At 43.2% G+C, this 20329-nt stretch overlaps 1 protein-coding gene across 1 annotated transcript in view; it reads left to right on the forward strand.

Annotated features, from left to right (window-relative positions):
• Positions 1-20329, forward strand: part of Snd1 (staphylococcal nuclease and tudor domain containing 1) — a 485819-nt gene that overhangs the window by 183395 nt on the left and 282095 nt on the right. Inside the window, exon 11 of the mRNA XM_004658615.2 lies at positions 11385-11474. Coding sequence (XP_004658672.1) covers positions 11385-11474 — 90 coding nt within the window. The remainder of the gene's footprint in view (positions 1-11384; positions 11475-20329) is intronic.

A 20329-nucleotide genomic window follows, 5' to 3' on the forward strand; every position in this document is an offset into this window, starting at 1 on the left:
TGGTTATTTTTTGATGAATCTTAAGGAGGAAAATGAAACCAGTTAGGTAGTAGCTTCTACTAGTCTGACTGTTGAGAGCCAGGCTTTTGTTCTGTAAACTTCCATCAAGCCCACCACTCACTTTTTAGCTGGTACCGGGGGATATTTGAGGAATGTTTGGTTGCAGGTCCAGGGCAGCATGTTCCATCGTTAACTTCTGGAGAATGACCGTAAGGTGCATTCTCTTCAAGGATGCAGTGCCCTTCCTGTCTTCCCCTCCCAGGCTTGTCCGGGTGACCTTCCTACTTCTCTAGGAAAGGTGGTGTTCTCTCAGTTCCCCTTTGGAGCAGATCTTTATTTTCAGAGCAGCCTGTGGGTGGGAAGCTGTACCTTTGCAGGAAGAACAGATGAGGTGGGTCTTGGAGGCCTTTTCCATTTCTGGTTTTCTTCCATGGGTCTGGGAGCCACCTTTATGTTGGCTATACAGCTTCAAACTTGGAAGTGTTGACTTCCTTTGACATTTAGGTCTGTGAGGTTTAGTTGGAGCTGTTTTTTTCATTCTACTACTTTTTCTTTTCCTGCAGGAGTTTTGTAGCTACGGGAAGGGACTGCATATGGTCTTCCTTGAACAGTGGTTTTGATGTCCCTTAGAGCCTTTAAACTACTTATTCTTAAAGTCTTGGCACGGTTGGGGGGTTAAACCTGATGTTCCTCTCCACCCATTTCTGTTCTCCCTGTTCTCTATCCCCTTCCCCTCACTGCATCTGAGCAATAAATAGCAAGCATTTCTGACAAGGCTCTTCTTAGTTGGCTTATGTAATTGAGTAGAAGAGCAGTCTCCAGAGTGATATTCTTTTTTCTCTTACCACGATAGTCTTGAAAATGGTACTTTAATTTTGGGATGTGCAAGTTCTTGTGGAATATCATCATATGCCATGCACTGGAGGTCAGTCCCTTCAAGGACATGTGGCTGCCTATATTTGCTGTCTTGCTCTCTCTCTCGCTCTCTTTCTTTCTCTCTCCCATGAAACTGTTCTTCTGGCAGTTTGCCAGGAGACATTTGCAGCTGGAACTGTTTCATGCAATAACCACATCCTGTGCCGCTTTTGCTGTCACCATGGCTAGTGTAATTCCAGATCCCTGGGTGTCTGGGCGTACCTGGACAGGGAAGGAGTGAGGGCATGCCTGTCCTGCCAGTCCCTGGGGTGGTCAGGTGGCTTGCTTTGCAGGGTTCTCAGATTCTGCATCCAGTCTTAATTTGAACAAAGGAATGGTTGGAAATAATGCTCAGCCATCACTACTAGACCATTAGCAGTTGCCTTACCTACACAGAAAAAGGTCAGGGGGCATTGAATTTTCAAGTCATTATTAGCCTACTTGTTTGTTTATTTTTATTGAACCATTTCAGCGTTATTAATTAAGTTCTTCATTGTGGCCTTTGTGAACCCTTGACCTCTTTTTTTCTTTTATTGTCACTGACTTGAGTCATAGTGCCATGTTCACTCATAAGCATTTGTGTTCTCTCTTGCTCCTTTATACTTCCCTCCCCAACATATACCCTAGCATTTACAGCGCATCAAGTAGATCTTGCTACCGACTTAAAATTCGCACCTGTGAGAATCGCCCCAGCTTCTGCTGAATCATAGTAGGTGATGTGGGCCTTGTAGTCTGCATGTTTATAAGCTTCTCTAACTACTTCTAAGGGACACAGTAGAGCCTGGCAGCTACCTACAGAAGTAATACTCACCTTTTAGTATAACAACCCAGGAGAGTACAGTGTTTGACCACTAGTGATGAGCTTCTGGGATAGGGAAAGTCAAAATCCCAGCTCTTGGAGAGATGGCTGAGTGGTTAAGGCACTTGCTTGCAAAGCCTGAGGATCCAGGTTTGAGTCTCCAGGTGTCACATAAGCCGATGCACAAAGGTGAGGAAAGTGCAAGGTTGCACATTCCCAGTAGGTGGCCCAAGCACCTGGAGTTCAGTTGCAGTGGCTGAGGCCCTGGTATGACAATTCTCCCCCTCCCTCTCCCTCTCTCAAAATAAAATAAAATGAATAAAAATCCCAGCTCTCCCCTTGCTAATTATGTGATATCTGATAGGTTATTTCAGGATTTTGGTAGGATCCTAATCAGTGTGATGTCCACTTCACAGGATTGTCATCGGTAGCTGCTATCACTCCTTACGTTCTAGAACTTCACACTACATAGTGTGAAAGAGCCCCACGTGGAGCATGGCAGATCAGTAAGATGAAATAAGGTTGTTAATAAAAAATGGAAAACCTTGAGGGTCATGCAAAAAACATTACACAACCAGCCCTTCTTAACCTACAACTTTGTTTTTTAAAGTAGATTTTAGGGCTGGAGGGGTGGTTAAGGCATTTTGCCTACAAAGCCAAAGGACCCTGGTTTGATTCCCCAGGACCCGCGTTAGCCAAATGCACAGTGGGGCACACACATCTGGAGTTCATTTGCAGCGGGTGGAAGCCCCGGTGTACCCATTTTCTCTTTCTCTCCCTTTCTCTGTCCAATAAAGAAATAAATAAGTAAATATTATTTTAAAGTAGACTTCAATTTCTGTTTATCATTTCTTTGCTTCCTGGCATATTTATGAAATATATTGCATTGTATATTTAGTACTTACACAGATCTTTCTCAGTAGTAAACTGTGTTTACTTTCAAGTGGTATTTTGAGTAGGGAGTATGAAATTTAACTAGTTGAGAAAAAAAGCTGCTTTTCCTTTGCAACCCAGCTCACCAGAAGGTGTTTGGATATGTGCAGTGTCTCTGCATACTCCTGTAAGCACACTAGGTATATTAGGAGTATACCAGATATCTTCCTTTTGACCCAGGTGGCTTCAGCTCCTTGACCCTGGCCAGTGCCTTGTAGCTTTGAGGCTACAAACGTTTTCTTTTCTTCTTCTTTTTTGGATGTGGTTAAGTTTATTATCCTATTGTACCGAATGTGGTGAAATATCACCTCAAGGGGCCAATGCTGTTGGTAAAAATAGCATAAAATAATGTAATTATTATGGGCACATTTTCAAGGTGTGAGTCCCAGGTACATCAGCTTTCTTTGGAAGACCGGTAAGTGGGAGGGACCATACTTCCCACCTTAAAGGACAGACTTTGTGGGCCAGGTATCATTAGCTGGGACAGCCAGCCATTGCCTCCTTTGGTGCCTGGGTTCCCCCACCCACGCCAGTGCAGTATGCTCCTCCACCTGTGGCCACCGTCTAGTTTGCACATTAGGCCCCAAGCAGGACTGGGGCCAGAGAAAATAACCCAGTCTCCAAGGAGGTTCATTTCCTCGCTGACAGGGAAGCAGAGGGAGGAAGTGGGGAGCTGGGAACCAAAGCTTCTACAAGGTCCTACATGATAACATGACGGTTCTGCAGCCTTTCCCAACCACCCACCCTAGTTAGCTTCGTGTGTGTGTGTGTGTGTGTGTGTGTGTGTGTGTGTGTGTGTATGTGAGAGAGAGAGAGAGAGAGAAGGGGGGGGAGAGGGAGAGGGAGGGAGGGAGACACACACACTATAGACCTTTTCTAAAACTGTAATGCTATTCCATGTGTTAAGGACCACAGACTAGTGGATATCCTTGTGGATTCTGTCTCCTGGCTGCCAAAGGAATTTGAAAGGTCCCTGATTGTAAATATGCCCAGGGCATGTGATACTGTTCCTATTTTAGGTATATAATTCAAATGGAAATTACATCCTTTGTTTATTAAAATGCCATGTGAGGCTGAACTACTGGGGCTGGTCCATTATTTACTGTTTGGAATTTTTTCTCTTTTAAGTCTGGTCATATCTGTTCTTATTTAAATTCAACAGTCTGGGCTGGAGATATGGCTTAGCTGTTGAGGCACTTACTTGCAAAGCCTAAAGGCCCAGGTTCAGTTTGATTCTCTAGTACTCATGTAAGCCAGGTGCACAAGGTGACACATGTATCTGGAGTTTGTTTGCAGTGGCTATAGACCCTGGCATGCCCATTCTTTCTCTTTTTATCTGTCTCTCTCTCTCTTTCTCCAATCAGTAAATTAAATTTAAACTCAACAGTCAGTTTTAAGATTATCATGGAGTTTAATTCTGCTAGGCTACATTAATTAATATATTATAGTTTGTCTCCTTTTAAAAAAAAGAGTGAAGCTTCCTGTTGGCCCTATGTATTTGATAGCATACTGAGTGTTAGATTATTGCCCCCTGTAACCTGGGAGGCTATGAAAACTCGGTGATGGAGTCTGCCTCCCCTTCCTCTTTCTCCTCTTCCCCCACATGTTTTGAGAGAGAATAAAATAATTTAATGCATTTTTAATATTTTATTTAAGTATTTGCAAGGAGTGAGACAGAGAGAATGGCCATGTCAGGGCCTCTAGCCACTGAAAATGAACTGCAGACACATGTACCACTTTGTGCATCTGGCTTTACATGGATACTGGGTAACTGAACCCCAGTTTTTCACCATTGCAGGCATGTGCCTTAATTGCTGAGCCATCTTTCCAACTCCCTAATATATATATTTTTTAAATGAAAAGAATTGGCAATTAGTTTTCTGAGAAGAGTAATAAAAGTGTGAAACATTGGAAGGAACTGGTGAAAGGCAATCAACTAGGTTTAAAGATTTTTTTTCTCTGCCTGAACATTTTTTTGTCTTAAAACACTTGTAGGTGTGTTGGATACTGTAATAAATACATGGGTTCCCTTTAAGCATTAAAGTTACCCCAGATTTGCTTCAGGTTTTCTTTTCTTTCTTAGTATTATGTATTACAGGGATAGATGAAAGCCCCTGAGTAGTCATCTTAACCACATTTCTTCTGGTTCACCCCTCCCCCATCTTTCCTCCCACTCCATGTTAGTAACTATGAGTTCCGCTTCACCATTGTGTTCTTTTATACCTCTGCTGCTAACCTAGGTCACAAATAGCATAATGTTTTTTTAAAATTTTTGTTTATTTATTTGAGAGTGACAGACAGATAGGAGGAGAGAGAGAGAGTGAGAGAGAGAGAGAGAGAGAATGGGCGCCCCAGGGCCTCCAGCCACTGCAAACGAACTCCAGACGTGTGCGCCCCTTGTGCATTTGGCTAACGTGGGTCCTGGGGAATCGAGCCTCGAACTGGGGTCCTTAGGCTTCACAGGCAAGTGCTTGTTTACCCGCTAAAGCCATCTCTCCAGCCATGTTTTTTTTTTTTTATTCTTTGTTTTTCGAGGTAGGGTCTCACTCTGGCTCAGGCTGACCTGGAATTCACTAAGCAACCTTGAACTCACAGCAATCCTCCTATCTCTGCCTCCCGAGTGCTGGGATTAAAGGCGTGCAAGACCACGCCTGGCCAATTCTTTATATGGAGTTTGACTATATCCTTCTGCAAATTTCTTTTCTCTTTGTATTGTTTTCAAATTTATTCCCTTATTATGTTGCTCTAATTCAGCATAAATGCTGTGTATTCTTTTGTATGGCTATTCTATAGACTCTGTTAATGTGGACATTGTTACCCTTCTCATCCGCATATGAGAATTGTTTAGGGTCTATTCTTGCCCATTAGCAACATTTCCTAATTAGAGAGGTGCATGTCCTCAGCTTTAACCAAACAGTGGTATGCAGCACTATGTCAGAGAGCCAACATTCTGTATTTCTTCAGTAGTTAGAGTATTCCTATGTCCCCACAGTTTTGTGTGTGTGTGTGTAACCAATATGATGTTATACTATGATTTCTCTGATTATTATTGAAATTACCCTTTTCCATAGATTTTCTGTCTATTCTGAGTTTTTAGTAAGGTGTCTATATGTAGTTTTTGCCCATTCTTACACTAGTTTATTCTCTTTTCTTATTGATTTGTCAGAATTCATTAATGAGTAAATCATAATCATGAGAGACATGCACCCCTCTGCCTGAGAGAACCAGCACCTTCCCAACTACAAGCAATAGGTTGCTGTTTCTAACCCCCAGCCCCAGTCAGTATCTAGGGACAATGCTGGAGTGGTCCTTGCTTGACTTCTACATGTCATTTTTTTGCTCCCTCCTGGACCATTGCCTGCTATTTCAATCCCACTTGAATTAAAAAACAAAAAGTTCTTCACCCTCCTGTTCTCCTCTTCTAGCCTCCACTTAATCTGTCTTTTTAGCACAACTTTAAAAAAAAAATTTATTTTTATTTATTTGACAGAGAGAGAGAGAAAATGGGCACGCCAGAGCCTCTAGCCACTGCAAACAAACTCAACAGAGTTTTTTATTTCATTAACTGTGTTCTTCATTGCTAGTAATTCTGACTGGTTTTTCTTTATTATTTCTATTTCCTTATTTATGTCCTGTATTGCTTTCTTTATTTCATGACATTGGTGTCCTGCATCTTGATTCCTTTGATTTCCTCTTTAAGTTCCTCTTTGACTCCTTTGATTTGTTCTCTGACTTCTTCGAACATATTTACAATCATTCTTTTGAAATCTTTCTCAGGCATTTCCTCTAACTCGTTCTCACTGGAGGTCATTTCTGATGCATTAATACTTTTAGGTGGATTTATATCGTCCTGCTTTTTAGTGTTTCTTGTGTTATAATGTATATATTTTTGCATCTTGGATTAAGTTAATGCTTGGATTTTCTAGCTAGCTGGGTATTCTTAGCCGTATCAATTGATTTGATGTTATATATTTTCAGGGTAGGAGCTTAAGGTGTTAGGTGTGGCTCTTAAGACTCTCAGAGTATCTACAAAGGTGCTCCTAGGGGTTGTGTTTCCCTGCTATGGGGGTATTCAAGTAGGCTGAGTGGAATAAAATACAGGTAGATTCTAAAAGTTAACTAAACACTGTAGCCATTCAATCAAAAACAGCCCCAAGTATGTATGCAAGAGTAGTTATTATAATGACCAGATCCTCTATCAACAAAGAGGCTAAGATTTCTGGTCTGTTGAGAGATCCAAGTCAGCTTGTGACCAAGTAAGAACCTTCCCTGGTGCAATCCCAGTTACCTTGGATGATTTTGGTATCAGTCAAGTTGCTGCCTGGTCATCGGGCCGCTGTTCTGATTTCTGGAGCTGGGCACTGGCTTTTCCTGTGGGGCAAACTGAGCTTGGCAAGTGTGGCCCTGCAGATCAGCACCCCCGCTGCTGGAACTGCTGCTGCTAAAGCTACCTCTGCTGGGTCTGTCAGCAGCTGAAGCTGCTGCTCCTGGGCCCACCGCTGCTGCTGCTGTAGCTGCCACTTCTGGAGCCGCTGCTGCTGCTGAAGCTGCTGCTGTTGAGTCTACTGCTGCTGCTGCCACTGAAGCTGCTGCACTGCCGCTCCTGGGTCTGCTGCTGCTGGGTCTGCCACTGTGACCGGTGCTGGAGCCGCTGATGTTGCTGCCGAACTCTGCTCCTGCTTGGGTCCCGCTGTCGACCAAGTTGACGTGGCCGGGTCCTGGGCCGCTGCTCTGTTCGCCGGAGCTGGGCTCAGGCGTTGGGGGAGGGGAGGGAGCCGCGGCTGCTCTGGTTGTCTCGCTGCTCCATGTGTTCTTCTACCTCGTGGTCTGCTCCTCCGCTGCTCGCTGCTGATCTCCCTTCCCGTTTCCTGAGTTGCGGAGAGCGCGGTGTGAGGGAAGCTCCCGCACCTGGCTTTTCCTGTGGCTCGAGCCGAGCCTGGCGGCTTTCTGGTGCGCTGCCGCCGCTGAGGTTGGCGGAGCTGCCAGAGCCGCTTTTGCCGGCCTGTGCGGGCTCTGGATGCTCTGGATCTCTCCTACTTCTCCGCTGCTGCTTCAATTTCCTATACACCTCACTTTTTAGTAAAAGTGTGTATTTTGCTGAGTTTTTTTGGTCTTTTATCCCCCCTGGCTGCTTTGGCGAGGTACCTACACCGCCATCTTAACCGGAAGTCACCAAACAAACTCAAGATGAGTGCGCCCCCTTTTGCATCTGGCTAATGTGGCTCCTGGGGAATTGAACCTGGGTCCTTTGGCTTTGCAGGCAGATTTCTTAACCACTAAGCCATTCCTCCAGCCCTTAGCACAACTTTTTGCTCATATGTTTGCTTTCTCTCATTTTTCTCTTGTGCACTCACATCTAGTTCTGACATGGCTTGTACCCCTGCTTCTCCACCAAAACTATCCAGTGAGCTTACAAGTGACCTGGTCTTTCCCAGATACAAAACGCAAATCTCTGATCCCACTCAGTGTTTGACACAGTTGATCATTCCTTCTTCTTAGTCTTCTTTCATAACTACCAGGACACAATCCTGGGAACATTACATCCTGGGTCCCACCCATGTCCCTTTTCCTTCATCCCATTGAATTTCTTGCCATCACTTACCCACCCTCTGACCAACAGCGGCTTGTGCTTTGCTTCGACCATTTACTTTGCTCTGTCTGTTGAATAAAGACCTTCTAAATCTTACTGGAGCCACACTGGCACAACTTCCCTCACCTGGGCAATATGTATATCTTGAGACTTGTGTAAGAAACACTGTGTTTTTTCAGTGCCATTCATTTTATGGCAATGGCTGTTAAGGATAGGTCCGGTGGAATTAGGACTGACTGGTGAGAGGAAGGACCTCCCTGGAAGTGCCTTTCAAAAGACCACACTCCCCTGTTTTGGCAGCTGGCCTCAATTCCTTTCCTGTGAAAAGGCCAGATGTGTCTTTACATGGTGAGTTGTGGGTGTTGGGCCTCTTGCTTGAGGAGAGGGACAGATGACTGAAGTTATGTCCTCTGTCTGCCGTGAGTCATCGCGAGGCCTACACGCGATGTCATTTCTCTGGAGGAACAGTGATTGCAGCACATATTGGTTTGTGTATTATCCGCCCACCAGATAAAACAAGTATTCTCTTCTATTTTTATTTTGAAAAAAAAGATATTTCCATGTAAATTAGAATCTAAGCTAGACAGACTCTTTTAGCAGGGAAGATTCAGCTAATGCCCTGTTCTCTCAGAATACATCCTATACTTCAGTTGCCTCTTAGAGACTAGAAGGACTTTTATGTACCTGGTAATTTGGAAGAATTGCTTTTATTTTGTGGTTTCTTAGGGACTGCTCATATCTCTGCTGTAAGGTGTTTGCCGATGTCAGTAGCTCCTGGCTGTGGAGGGTTAGAGCACCGAGATCGTTCTGGTTTCACTTGTGCTGTTTGTTCTTTCTTGGCTCCATGAGAGGCATGTCATCAGATGCTGAAGTTACCTTATTTTTCATTACTGGGCTGTTTGTGGGTGTGCTGCTCCTTCCCTTTTCTTCTCTTGATAGTAATTTGGTTAAGTCCAGTCCTGCAGCGTGTCTTCAGAATAGTACTCTCATGTAGAGAGCCTCCTTGCACACGTGGAGGTGTGCACTGCCCCACGGTCTTCCTGTGAATCTTTGCTGGAACTATATTTCTAGCCTGTCATCCCTAGTTTTGGATTTCCAGCCACCTGGTACTGCCTTGTTACCCGTGCGGCGTTTCAGAATATGTAGTCAGATGGAGAAATTCAGGTTCTGCGGCAAATCATAGGCTATGTCATTATTTTGTTCAATTAATTTAAAACATTTTTGCTCATGAGGTTTTTGTGCGCACAGTGGTACTCTTTGTAAATAGATTTTTCTTTTTTGGCTTGGTGAACATGAGTCTGCTGGTCCTTCTTTATTCCTGAGGGCTGTTTCTGATAACCATTGATTTGTCTTTATTAAAATCCCTGCTTGAGCTCGGGATGTAATTCAGTGTAGAGTGCTTTACTGGCATGTACAAAGCCCTAGTTTTAATCCCCAGCACCACCAAAACACAACATGTTCCTATTATTACTGGTACCTGTGCACCAGCAGCTCTTCTGGCTGTATCGTGAGGGTATCAGTAGCTCTTCTTAGAGCTACCATGTTACATTTGCCTCCTAAATAAGTCCAGTTTGTGGCTCCTTATTTTCGCTTGGCTTCCAGGACATCTATGAACTATCTAAAATCCTGCACATTTGTCCTGTTCATTACCCAGCATCCCCCTAGAGCAGCCGTCTCCCACCCACACCACCCTTTGTTTCTTCCCATTTTGTTCCTATATGTATTCTTATCTTTAGGGCCATATCCTTCCATGATTCTGACATCATGGGACCTTGATGCCAATTAGCCACCAGTGTTTGTTCTAAGCATGTGGATTCCCACATGTCACCTGTGAAAAGGAGAAGCCTTCCCTTCCAGGGTCTTGCTAGAAACATGATAATTGCTCTTTTGAAAAATCTGTAAAGAAAGTAGATGGTAGTGGGATAATGAATATTAAGCTTAAATTTCTATATAACTGAAAGAATTATTTACATCTTCATAAGAGATTTTCTTGGTCATATCAGTGAATTGAAATGTATTATGATGTGTTTGAAACATCAAGGTTTAGTTAGCTTCTGGGAGGAAACACCTATTTCATGTTCCTCACCATCAATATTGACATTAAGATGGGCTTTGAAGGGGATGTTAAAATGATGGAGATCTTTACTTGAAACTATTTGCCTGTTTAAGAAAATATGTTATTGCCGTGCGTGGTGGCGCACGCCTTTAATTCCAGCACTCGGGAGGCAGAGGTAGAAGGATCGCCGTGAGTTCAAGGCCACCCTGAGACTACATAGTGAGTTCCAGGTCAGCCTGGGCCAGAGTGAGACCCTACCTCAAAAAACCAAAAAAAAAAAATTATGTGTGTGTGTGTGTGTGTGTGTGTGTGTGTGTGTGATGCATCTCTTCTTTAAATATTACATGGATTAGGTCGAAGCATCTTGCTTGGTCAGATGGAAAGTAGATGCAGAGGCAGGGCCAGGTAAGCCACCAGTGGAGCTGGGAATCATTAGGTTATATGTATGATAGAGGTTAATCATTGGTTTTCACCTCTCTTCCTGTGTGGTTTTTCAGATGGATCTTGGAGCTCCTGAATCTCTACATCGATCGCTGTTCTTTTAGCATACTTATTCTTTGCTTACAATGCCCCTCGTTTATGTGTCACGCTGAGCACTTAGTCCTAACTGCCGCACGTTGCTATTTTATGTCTTGTAGATTTCTTCTGTTACCATATTAAGTTCCCAAGCATGTCTCCAGTCCAGAATGTGTACTCGTGTTTGCAGAGTTATATGTAGCTATTTAAGGGTAGATGCTTATAGGGGCTTTATAGTAACAGAACTTGATATGCAATATAAATATTAATATTTGAATGGTTTTAATATTTACTGGATTTCTTTTGTATCATAGTTAATTTCCTCTGTATTGTTGATAAGTTGTTTCCAGCTTGAGTTACTGCCAACATCCCATTGCTTCTTTTTGAGCTTGTGTAAGAAAGGTGTCCTATTCCCATAAGGATTTCAACCAATATTTCATAATCTATTTGGTGTCTAGCGCTTCTTTAATATCTGTCATTCTAGGATGTATCCAGTTTCACATATCTAGCATATTAGAGTACTGCCTAGGTTCCATGGTTTTCATTCCTGATGATGTATTCCATTTTGCTTTTAGGATAAGAACAAGAAACTGCGGCCCCTATATGACATTCCCTACATGTTTGAGGCCCGGGAATTTCTTCGAAAAAAGCTTATTGGGAAGAAGGTGAGTGAAGACTGAAGCATTTGCACTTAGTTGGCCTTCATCTAACCCTTTTAAGCTAGGCCCTTCACCAACAGATAACGCTCTCCCACCCAGTCAGGTGGGATTACTTTGGTATGAACAAAGGCCTGTATGTCTGTATGTCAGGCAGTGGTACCCCTTGGGAGAGGTTTAAAATTGGGGCCCTGACCACAGTTTGATTGCCAGTGCTCTCGCGGCAGGTTCCAGGCTCAATTCCAGTTTCAATAATTGCATATTGCTTTGCACTCCATTCACTTGCCTCCCCTGTTCTCTCCAGCCACTTCCATTAAAAATTCCCTAGCCGCAGGATTTAGTAATGAGGGCAGTTGTTGCTTTTTCATGCTGCTTCTACTTCTGAGGGAATCCAGGTTGCTTGGAATAGGACATGCTTCGTGCACTGTGCACAAATGTCACCGTTGTGTTCCTGACTTGTGAAATCTCCTAGGGCCCTTGCTCCGGATAGTGTGAGGGTAGGACTTGAGCAGAGGCAATGGTGCAGCTAGCTTCACGTTGCTGGCACGCAGCACCTGGCCAAAAGTGGATTGTGGGAGGAAAGGGTTTATCTTGGGTTACAGACTCAAGAGGAAAGTCCTTGATAGGAAAAACCATGGCATGGACAGAGGATGGACAGCATCTCCTGGCCAGCATTAGGCAGACAACCACAGCAGAAGAGTGCGCCAAACACTGGCAAGGGGAAGCTGGCTGTAACACCCATAAGCCCGCCCCCCACAGCACACCTCATCCAGTTAAGGGTTTAATTCCCAAATTGCTGTCAGCTGGGGATCGAGCATTCAGAACATACTCATTTATGAGGGACACCCTGTTCAAACCAACACCGACACTTTTTGGCTTTTTGCAGCCTCCTGTAGCATGTTTACTTTTTGCTCTAGTGCAGTAGCTTAGAAACCTAGACTGCTTTCCTTGGTGTTCTGAGGTTGACTATGATATCCTCCAAATACTATAACTAACAGTGAGGATTTGAGCATACTGTTACTTTCCTGACCTCTCTTCCCCAAATCCAGAGCAGTTCTTTGTGTGCTGGGTGAACAAGGAAGACAATTGGAGTAGTCACTGCGATGCATTTTTGAAATTTGTTCAGGACAGAACCGTGAATCATGTTTTCCTTATTTTGCGATTCTAGGAGTTGGTTTTTTTTTTTTTAATTTTGGGTTCCATTTTTATTGTATCATCAAAAAAATAGTCTTTTTTGTGCGTATGCATGTGTTTGTGTGCATGGACGTTTGTGTGGAGGCTAGAGGGTCATACCCAGTGGCCTCCTCAATCTCTCCCCACCTTATTCTTTGAGATATGATCTTTCTCTGAGTCTAGAGCTCCACCATTCAGCTGGACCAGCTAGCCAGTGAGTCTCAGGGCTTTCCTGTCTGTCTCCCCAGAGCTGGGGTCATAGCCACCCACTACCATGGCTGGCATTTTACATGAATGCTGGGGTCCAAATTCAGGTTTGCATGCTTGACCGTGCATCATGTTGACCCACTGAACCATCCTCTCAGTCCTGGCAATCAGTTTGTCTGGCTTTAAAATCTTAAGTCCATGTTAGCATTCCTTTCCTAAACTATTGGTGTTGTAAAACAGATTTGACAAAGCTTGGGCTTTCTTCTTTTTGAGACAGGATTTCATGTTGTCCAGGAAGCCTAGAATCTTCTTTGTACCCAAAGGTGACCTTAAGCTTACTCCTTCTACTTCTCAGTTGCTGAGTTCACAGGTCTGTGTCACCACAGTCAGTAACTTCTGGCTTTCTACCTAATGCTATATAACCTATCTTAAATATAAATATTACCATTTGACAGGGCATTCTGGCACCTGTAATCCCAGCACTTGGGTAATGAAGGCAAAGGAATGAGAAGTGTGTTTGAATTAAGTGAGACCTTCTCTCAAATAGACAAATGAATGTGTAAAGATAACTAGGTTTATTATATACCTATCAGTAGGATGGTTAATTATAGTAGATATTCTCAGTTGGATTTAAGATGAAATTGCTAATTTTCAGGAAGAAAAACCAAACTGGATTCCCTCAAATGAGCATTAAATCTCCTCAGGTTCCATTCAGAGAATAGGCTCATTTGTCATTGTATCAAACTTGACAGAGCGCTACATTCATTCATGAAATGTAGTGCGAATGATAGCTTTAAGTCCCTTTCAATTTCTAGATCCCCTGCTATCTGATGTAATGTCTAACATCTCTATCTCACCCAGTTGATATCATATCACTCATTCACCAGGTCATAAACAGTTGTGTATAGACAACCAAGGGATTTCCTCCCAAGTGTGAATTTGAAGGGAACTCAGGCAGAGTCACCTGGCAAGGCATGGTGGTGTGAGGTTGGTCTATGCAGGTATTCCGGAACTCAGCCAGATTGGTTTATTATTTAGTTTTTAATCTTGCCCTACCCATGATTCTCTTTCATCTCTGGGCATGTAGACATCTCAGTTTCTTGTGGAGGCTGCTGAGTAGTCCTGGAAGGTTTGCTCAGGACACTGTTCTCAGGGACTGTGTTCCAGGCCAATAGAAAGCCCTCTGTCCCAGGATAAAAGTACTGACCTCAAGTGTCAGGTATGATGTCAGTTTGTAAGCAGTTGCATTCCTTCTTAGTGGGAGAAGCCTCATTTACTGGTTCCTGCACAACACAGTTGATTAGATTCTGTTTGCCGATGCTGAGTTTTGTCCCCCATAGTGACATTGTATAAATGATGAATACTGTATTCTCACAAATGGAGCTGGATACATCTCAGCTCTGCTGGCCTGGAACATTCCTGATGCAAACTGCTTTTCCTGACTCGCCACCTGAAACCACTTGCCTGTCTTCTGGGCCTGTCAGTTGTGACAGTGAACACCCATGTGCTTTGGTGTCTGGGAGCAGGCAGGGCAGTTGCTGCCTCAGGGGGGCTGGCTAGCACATCATTGCACATTTCTGCCAATTCCCTTCAGACCTCTGCAGATGTTCAGTGTGGCACATGGTTATTAGGAGCCTCCGTGAGGGACCATGTGTGCCTATGTGCACAGAAGCTGATTAGGGCAGCCTGTCATAGCTTAAGGAAGATGTGAAGTCAAATCATTGTCTCAGCCTCTGTCGACCTTCTTAGTGAGCCCTTACTGTGACATTTTTATGAGAAGTCTAAAAAGTGGAGAAGTAAGATGGAAGGGACAGTGTTGAGGTGTTTTGCTGGCTTTGATATATGCCCCATCCCACTTCTGGAAATGCAAATTGATGCAAATCTATTCATATAGATTTTATTCTGAATGTTAACTATACAGTTGCATTAAGTATCTGACCTTGAGTCTTGGTTTTGTCATTTGTGACCCAGGAGTAGTGCTTGCCTTCCTTCTCTTTCCTAGAGCTATAACACACACACACACACACACACACACACACACACACACACACACACACACACACACACACAAGGTATACAAAGTAATACAGCCTTGTATGTTTGTCCAGATGTCAGGAAGGTGCTGGTCTGGTTTGCTTGATAAAAAGTATTGTGTGAAATCTACGATATTCTCCTTTTCCGGTTTTTTGGCTCTAAGTTCAAGAGAAATCTATGGGTGTGCAGCTGGCATCATGACTGTATTATTTGTCTGTTTTATTGTCATCTCTGTTGACTTTATTGCCTTTTTAACCCATTGTACAGATTCACGTGGTACCTGATGAGCTGTGCCATCAGGAGTTTGGCTTCCCAAAAGTAATATGTGCTCTTGCTGAAGGGGGTGTGTGCTTTTCAGATTGAGTGGAATTGTATGTGTACAAACTCAACCCCACTCCCCTTCCCTTGTTTACCTTCTGCCATCCTTGCTCTAAAATTTTAGCTAAAGAACATTTATGGTAAATTTTTCTATACTGATTTCTGTAGGGGCTCACCATGAAATGGAATCTGATAAATTCAGCAGATTTTATTAGTTTCTCATAATGATATCCTCAGTGTCTTAACATTGTGACCTTCCAAAAGAGCTGGATCTACTGTCCTCTCCTAATGACAGGAACAGTTTGTCTGTTGTGTGTCTTTGTGTAAATATTTTTCTTAGAGACCATCAGCCTGTTTAAAGTGAGAGCTTGCATGTCCTTGTCATTTTTTAAAAAGATATTTATTCATTTGAGAGAGAGACAGAGGCAGATAGAGAATGGGTGCACCAGGGCCTCCAACCACTGTAAACAAACTCCAGATGCATGCATCTGGCTTACGTGGGTCCTGGGAAATTGAGCATAGGTCTTAAGGCTTCACAGGCAAACAACTTAACCTCTAAGCCACCTCTCTAGCCCTATTTTTAAATGTAGAATAACTGAGGTCATCATTGAGGATTTCTTTCTGCTATCTCATAGAATATCTTTGAATTTCAATATTTTCTCCCATGTAGCTCAGCATTAACAAGTGACATATGAATCATTCCTATAACTCCTCCCCCTTAATTGCAGAATTCCTATCACTGTGGAAACCATTGTGTTCAAAGTTTGAATCTTGTTTTAAAAATTGAGGGTCAAAAATGGTGGAAGATAGAATTACAGGAAGCTGGAGTACATGGATGCTTCAGGGATGACAGTAGATGCCGGGGCAGGATATGATATCATCAGGACCTCTCCCCTCCCACCAGATACATACCTTCTCATTCATTCATTCATTTATTATTTTAGAGAATGAGAGAGAGAGAGAGAGAATTGGAGCCTAGAGCCTTGGCCCATCAAACCCCAAATGCTTGCGCCACCTAATGGACATGTGTGACCTTGCACTTGCCTTACCTTTTGTCCATCTGGTTTATGTGGGTCGTTAGGCTTTGCAGATGAAGCAACTTAACTTCTAAGCCATCTCTCTAACACCTTTTAAATTTTTTATTATTTATTTTGAGAGAAAGAAACATAGAGAGAATGTGTGCAGCAGGGAACTTCAGATGCATGTGCTCCCTTGCCTATATATGTGGCAGTGTGCTCCTGGCTAAGTGCAACCTGGAGCTTCAAACATGAGTTCTTAGGCTTTACAGGCAAGAGCCTTAACCTCTGAGTCATCTGTCCAGCCCAGACTTTTTTTGTTTGTTTGTTTTTGTTTTTTGAGGTAAGGTTTCATTCTAGCCCAGGCTGACCTGGAATTCACTGTGTAGTCTTAGGGTGGCCTCAAACTCATGACGATCCTCCTACCTCTGTATCCTGAGTGCTGGGATTAAAGGCATGCACCACCACGCTGGGCCCTAGTTTTTTTTTTGTTTTTTGTTTTTTCCAAAGCAGTTCTTCGGACGAATTTTGGGGATGAGTCTCATTTATAAGCTAATGGCTGTCTTTATTTGGTTTTTATGCCATTTGAATTTGTTTTGTGAACTAGCTTGGCTTTCTGTTAGCCAGTTAAGATTGGGCCTCTTTCCTTGATTAATACAGATGATGTGGAAGTTGTGGAGCTCTGGCCGATGTGCTGAGGGATGTCTCAGCTGCAGATTGCATATTGCTGTGGTTCTCTTTTCTCCGTGTGTGCCAGGCTGGCGAATCAGCTCGTCCAGAAGTGCTCTCAAGATGTGCCAGAAAGCTGGTTCTCTCCCAGTGTTCTGGGGGCCACCTTACTTGCTAGTCAGCCTTTTGTTACCGTGACAAAATTCCTGGTGTAAACCCGCAAAAAAAACCGTTTGTTTTGGCTGTTGGTTTCAGAAGCTTGGATCTCTGTTCAGCTTGCTGCATAGCAGCGGGGCTGTGGCAAGGCCGGAGACCTGGTGCTGGAAGTCTGGGGCCGACAATCTAACTCAGCCCATGGCGGCCGTGAGAGGGGTACAAGAAGTCAAGGGACAGTGTTTGTGTTTTCAGGGCAAGCGCTCAGTGACCTAACCCTCCATTGATAACCCATCTCCTCACATTACCACCTCTCATTAATGCCCTCAAATGATGACATTAGTGGATAGTGAGATCCCTTGTGATCCAACCAACCCTTGGTGTTTGAGTGTATTAGCTGGTAACCAAGCTTTCAATACATTTACTCTTTTTTCATTTGCAAACTGTAACTCATATTATTTGTTATTGTTAGAGACATCTCTTACACCCTTCTTACTCTAGACCCTTTCCACGTCTTACTATCTATATAATCACTACACGCTATCTGTGTATATTGGTTCTTGGATGCCATTGAACACTAATGTATTTGCTCACTTTCTTTTTATAAAATCTATTTTTTATTTATATTTTATTTATTTATTTATTTGGTTTCTTGGGGTATGGTCTTGCTCTAGCCCAGGCTGACCTGGGATTCACTATGTAGTCTCAGGTTGTCCTCGAACTCACAGCAATCCTCCTACCTCTGCCTCCCAAGTGCTGGGATTAAAGATGCACGCCGCTACATCTGGCTGTAATTTTTGTGTATAACCTGTGCATATCCTCATAAAATAGCTTGAATCATTTGTAAATTACTAAGCCCAGTTGGAAGCAAGTGTTACAGAACATTTATGCTATATTGTTGAGAAAACAGTGTTATACTATGGTATTAAGAAAATAATGGCACGAGAATGGTAATGCACACATTCATTTTAGATCTACTTCTTTTTTCATTTGCTTCTGATCTTTGGTTGATAGACTCTGTCCTGAATGTACAGGGTGGACTGAATCCACTACTTTCCATCGCACCTCTGCTGCCTTGTTTTGTGTTTCTTCTGGCTTGAACTCCTGTAGCCTTTTTCCAGATTTTCCTATTACTTTATCCCACCAGTCCTCATCCAAAACAAAGGAATAGGAGCCTCACCTGTGCCTTCTCAGGGCCAGAGGTTTTAGCACAATGTGGTTTTGTCCTGCCTTCTTTGAGAGCTGCCTGTCCCTTTTGTTACTCTCTTCCTTGCCCCCATTTGAATTTTGGAATGCATCCTCTCTTCTGACTCAGAGCTTTGATCCTTCAGTTTGGACTCCTCTCCCAGTCTCTTCACTTCCCATGCCCTGTTACTTTCTGCTTGCTCTTCATATTCCAGTTAAATGTGGCTTACTCAAGAAAGCCTACCTGGATTGTCGTTCCCTTCACAATAATTTGCTCTGTGCATGTGTTTCTTAGTCTACAATAATATATTTGAGGGAATATATATAAACAGTTAGCTCTGTAGTTCTATTTGGCTATGTCAGTAAGGGCTCACTTTCTGTTGTCCAGTAGCTCATGATACACAGTATGTGGTACTCAATAATACATTTTTATTGAATGAATTAACTTTCCAGGCACTAGGCTCAATTGTAGAGAAGAGCGCGCATCCCAATAAGAACGTATAGAGGGAGTGGCAAGTGTGCTTGAATCAGATTGCTGCCGTATTTCAGTAACCCCAAGTCAGTCTGGAAGTGGCTAATGTTACAGGCAATGATAGCTCTGCTCTGGAATAACTTGTATCTTTCTTTGTACTCTGCAAAGAGTATATTTTGGTCCCTCTTTCCAGGTACAGAAACTGAAGGTCATAGCAATAAAGGATTTCATCCAGATGCCTTTTCTTTTTATGGCTATACTAAGTTAAAGACCCATCTGGAAAGATCTGCTGCCTTCTTCAGATACTGACTCAAATGTCAATAGGGTCCTAGCACTTTGGGCCTGTCAGTTCCTGCCCTTGGCATGCTGTAGGAAGTTGATCTGTTGTCTGCCTTGTCCTGGTCTAAGCTTGCAGGAGGTAGCTGTGCACCATACATCGGTCTTCCCAGTGCTCCAGACATTATCTCATTAGTCTTTGCGATGCTGTCCTGAGGGGACATTTCATCAGATCGTTCTTTATAGCACAGTGTCTGACCATGTTCTTCTCCGCCTTATGTAGACACAGTGAGCTCCAGGGCAACATGGCAGACCGTGGTTCACCTGATTTCCCTTGTGCCTCAATGTTTTGTCATGGCTGCAAGTACTGAGAGGTACAAACAGAGGGGTAGGCACTGCTTTGCTCTTGGCTCAAAGCCAGGGAGGTGAGGAACTCTAGATGTTTGTTCTGCTGAACAAGGACAGATCTCTGAAGGTACTAGGAGTCACGTTCTTAGGAGGGTCCCTTTTTCCCTGCTTGCTCCTCAGGGGCTGTTCACCTGAGCTGGTCTTCTTGTCAGAAACTCATGGTGAGTGCCATAAGCGCCTTCTGCCCGTGTAGAGTATTACCAAATCAGCTGGCTAAGTACAGTGCCAGCAGAGTGGGAATACATGTTCTTAATTACCTCTGATGTGCTTTAGTTTGGGTTTTAAAAACATTTCTTTTGTCATCTCCACATTTTTCACTTCATATTAATTTGATTCATTCTCACTATGGAAAAGTCCTTTGCATTAATGATCAAAACAGCCCTAACGTTGTGAATGCATTGTGATTTAAATTGACAGGTTTATATGAGGTGGCTTGTCCTTGCTTTCCAGTGCCAGCTGTTACCATCAATGTGACTGTAAATTTCTGAACAAGTGACTGAAGACATTCACCAAATAAAGAGTTGTTTTGGCTGACTAATGATTTCAGATCATGCCTTTTTCTGGATGTGATAGGAATGGGGCCAGGGTGAACTGAGATCCAGGGTTCATTGTAGAGCCCTTTCGGTTTCAGGAATGATCTTAATTTTTTGCTCCTGGAGCTATTAACTCTCTTGTCTGGTGACAGATGATTAACAAAAATGACTGTGGAGTTGATTGTTTCTGAAAACTCAGCAAGGTAGCTTTCTTCCTGCTGCCAACTAATGAGTTCTTGTTTTATGTCTTATTTTTCCCTTTCTTTTCTTTTCTCTTTTCCTTCCTTCCTTCTTTCTTTTCTTTTCCTGCAGATTGTGAAAAGTACCTCTGCACTTTGGGGGCCATCAGGGTGTGAGCTGAGTACACAGCTCTGTGTAGTATGTTATTTATATGATATATGTTATAATAGCCTTCTCAAA

Source organism: Jaculus jaculus, chromosome 10, assembly GCF_020740685.1.
Source record: "Jaculus jaculus isolate mJacJac1 chromosome 10, mJacJac1.mat.Y.cur, whole genome shotgun sequence".
In the NCBI taxonomy this organism is placed as follows: Eukaryota; Metazoa; Chordata; class Mammalia; order Rodentia; family Dipodidae; genus Jaculus; species Jaculus jaculus.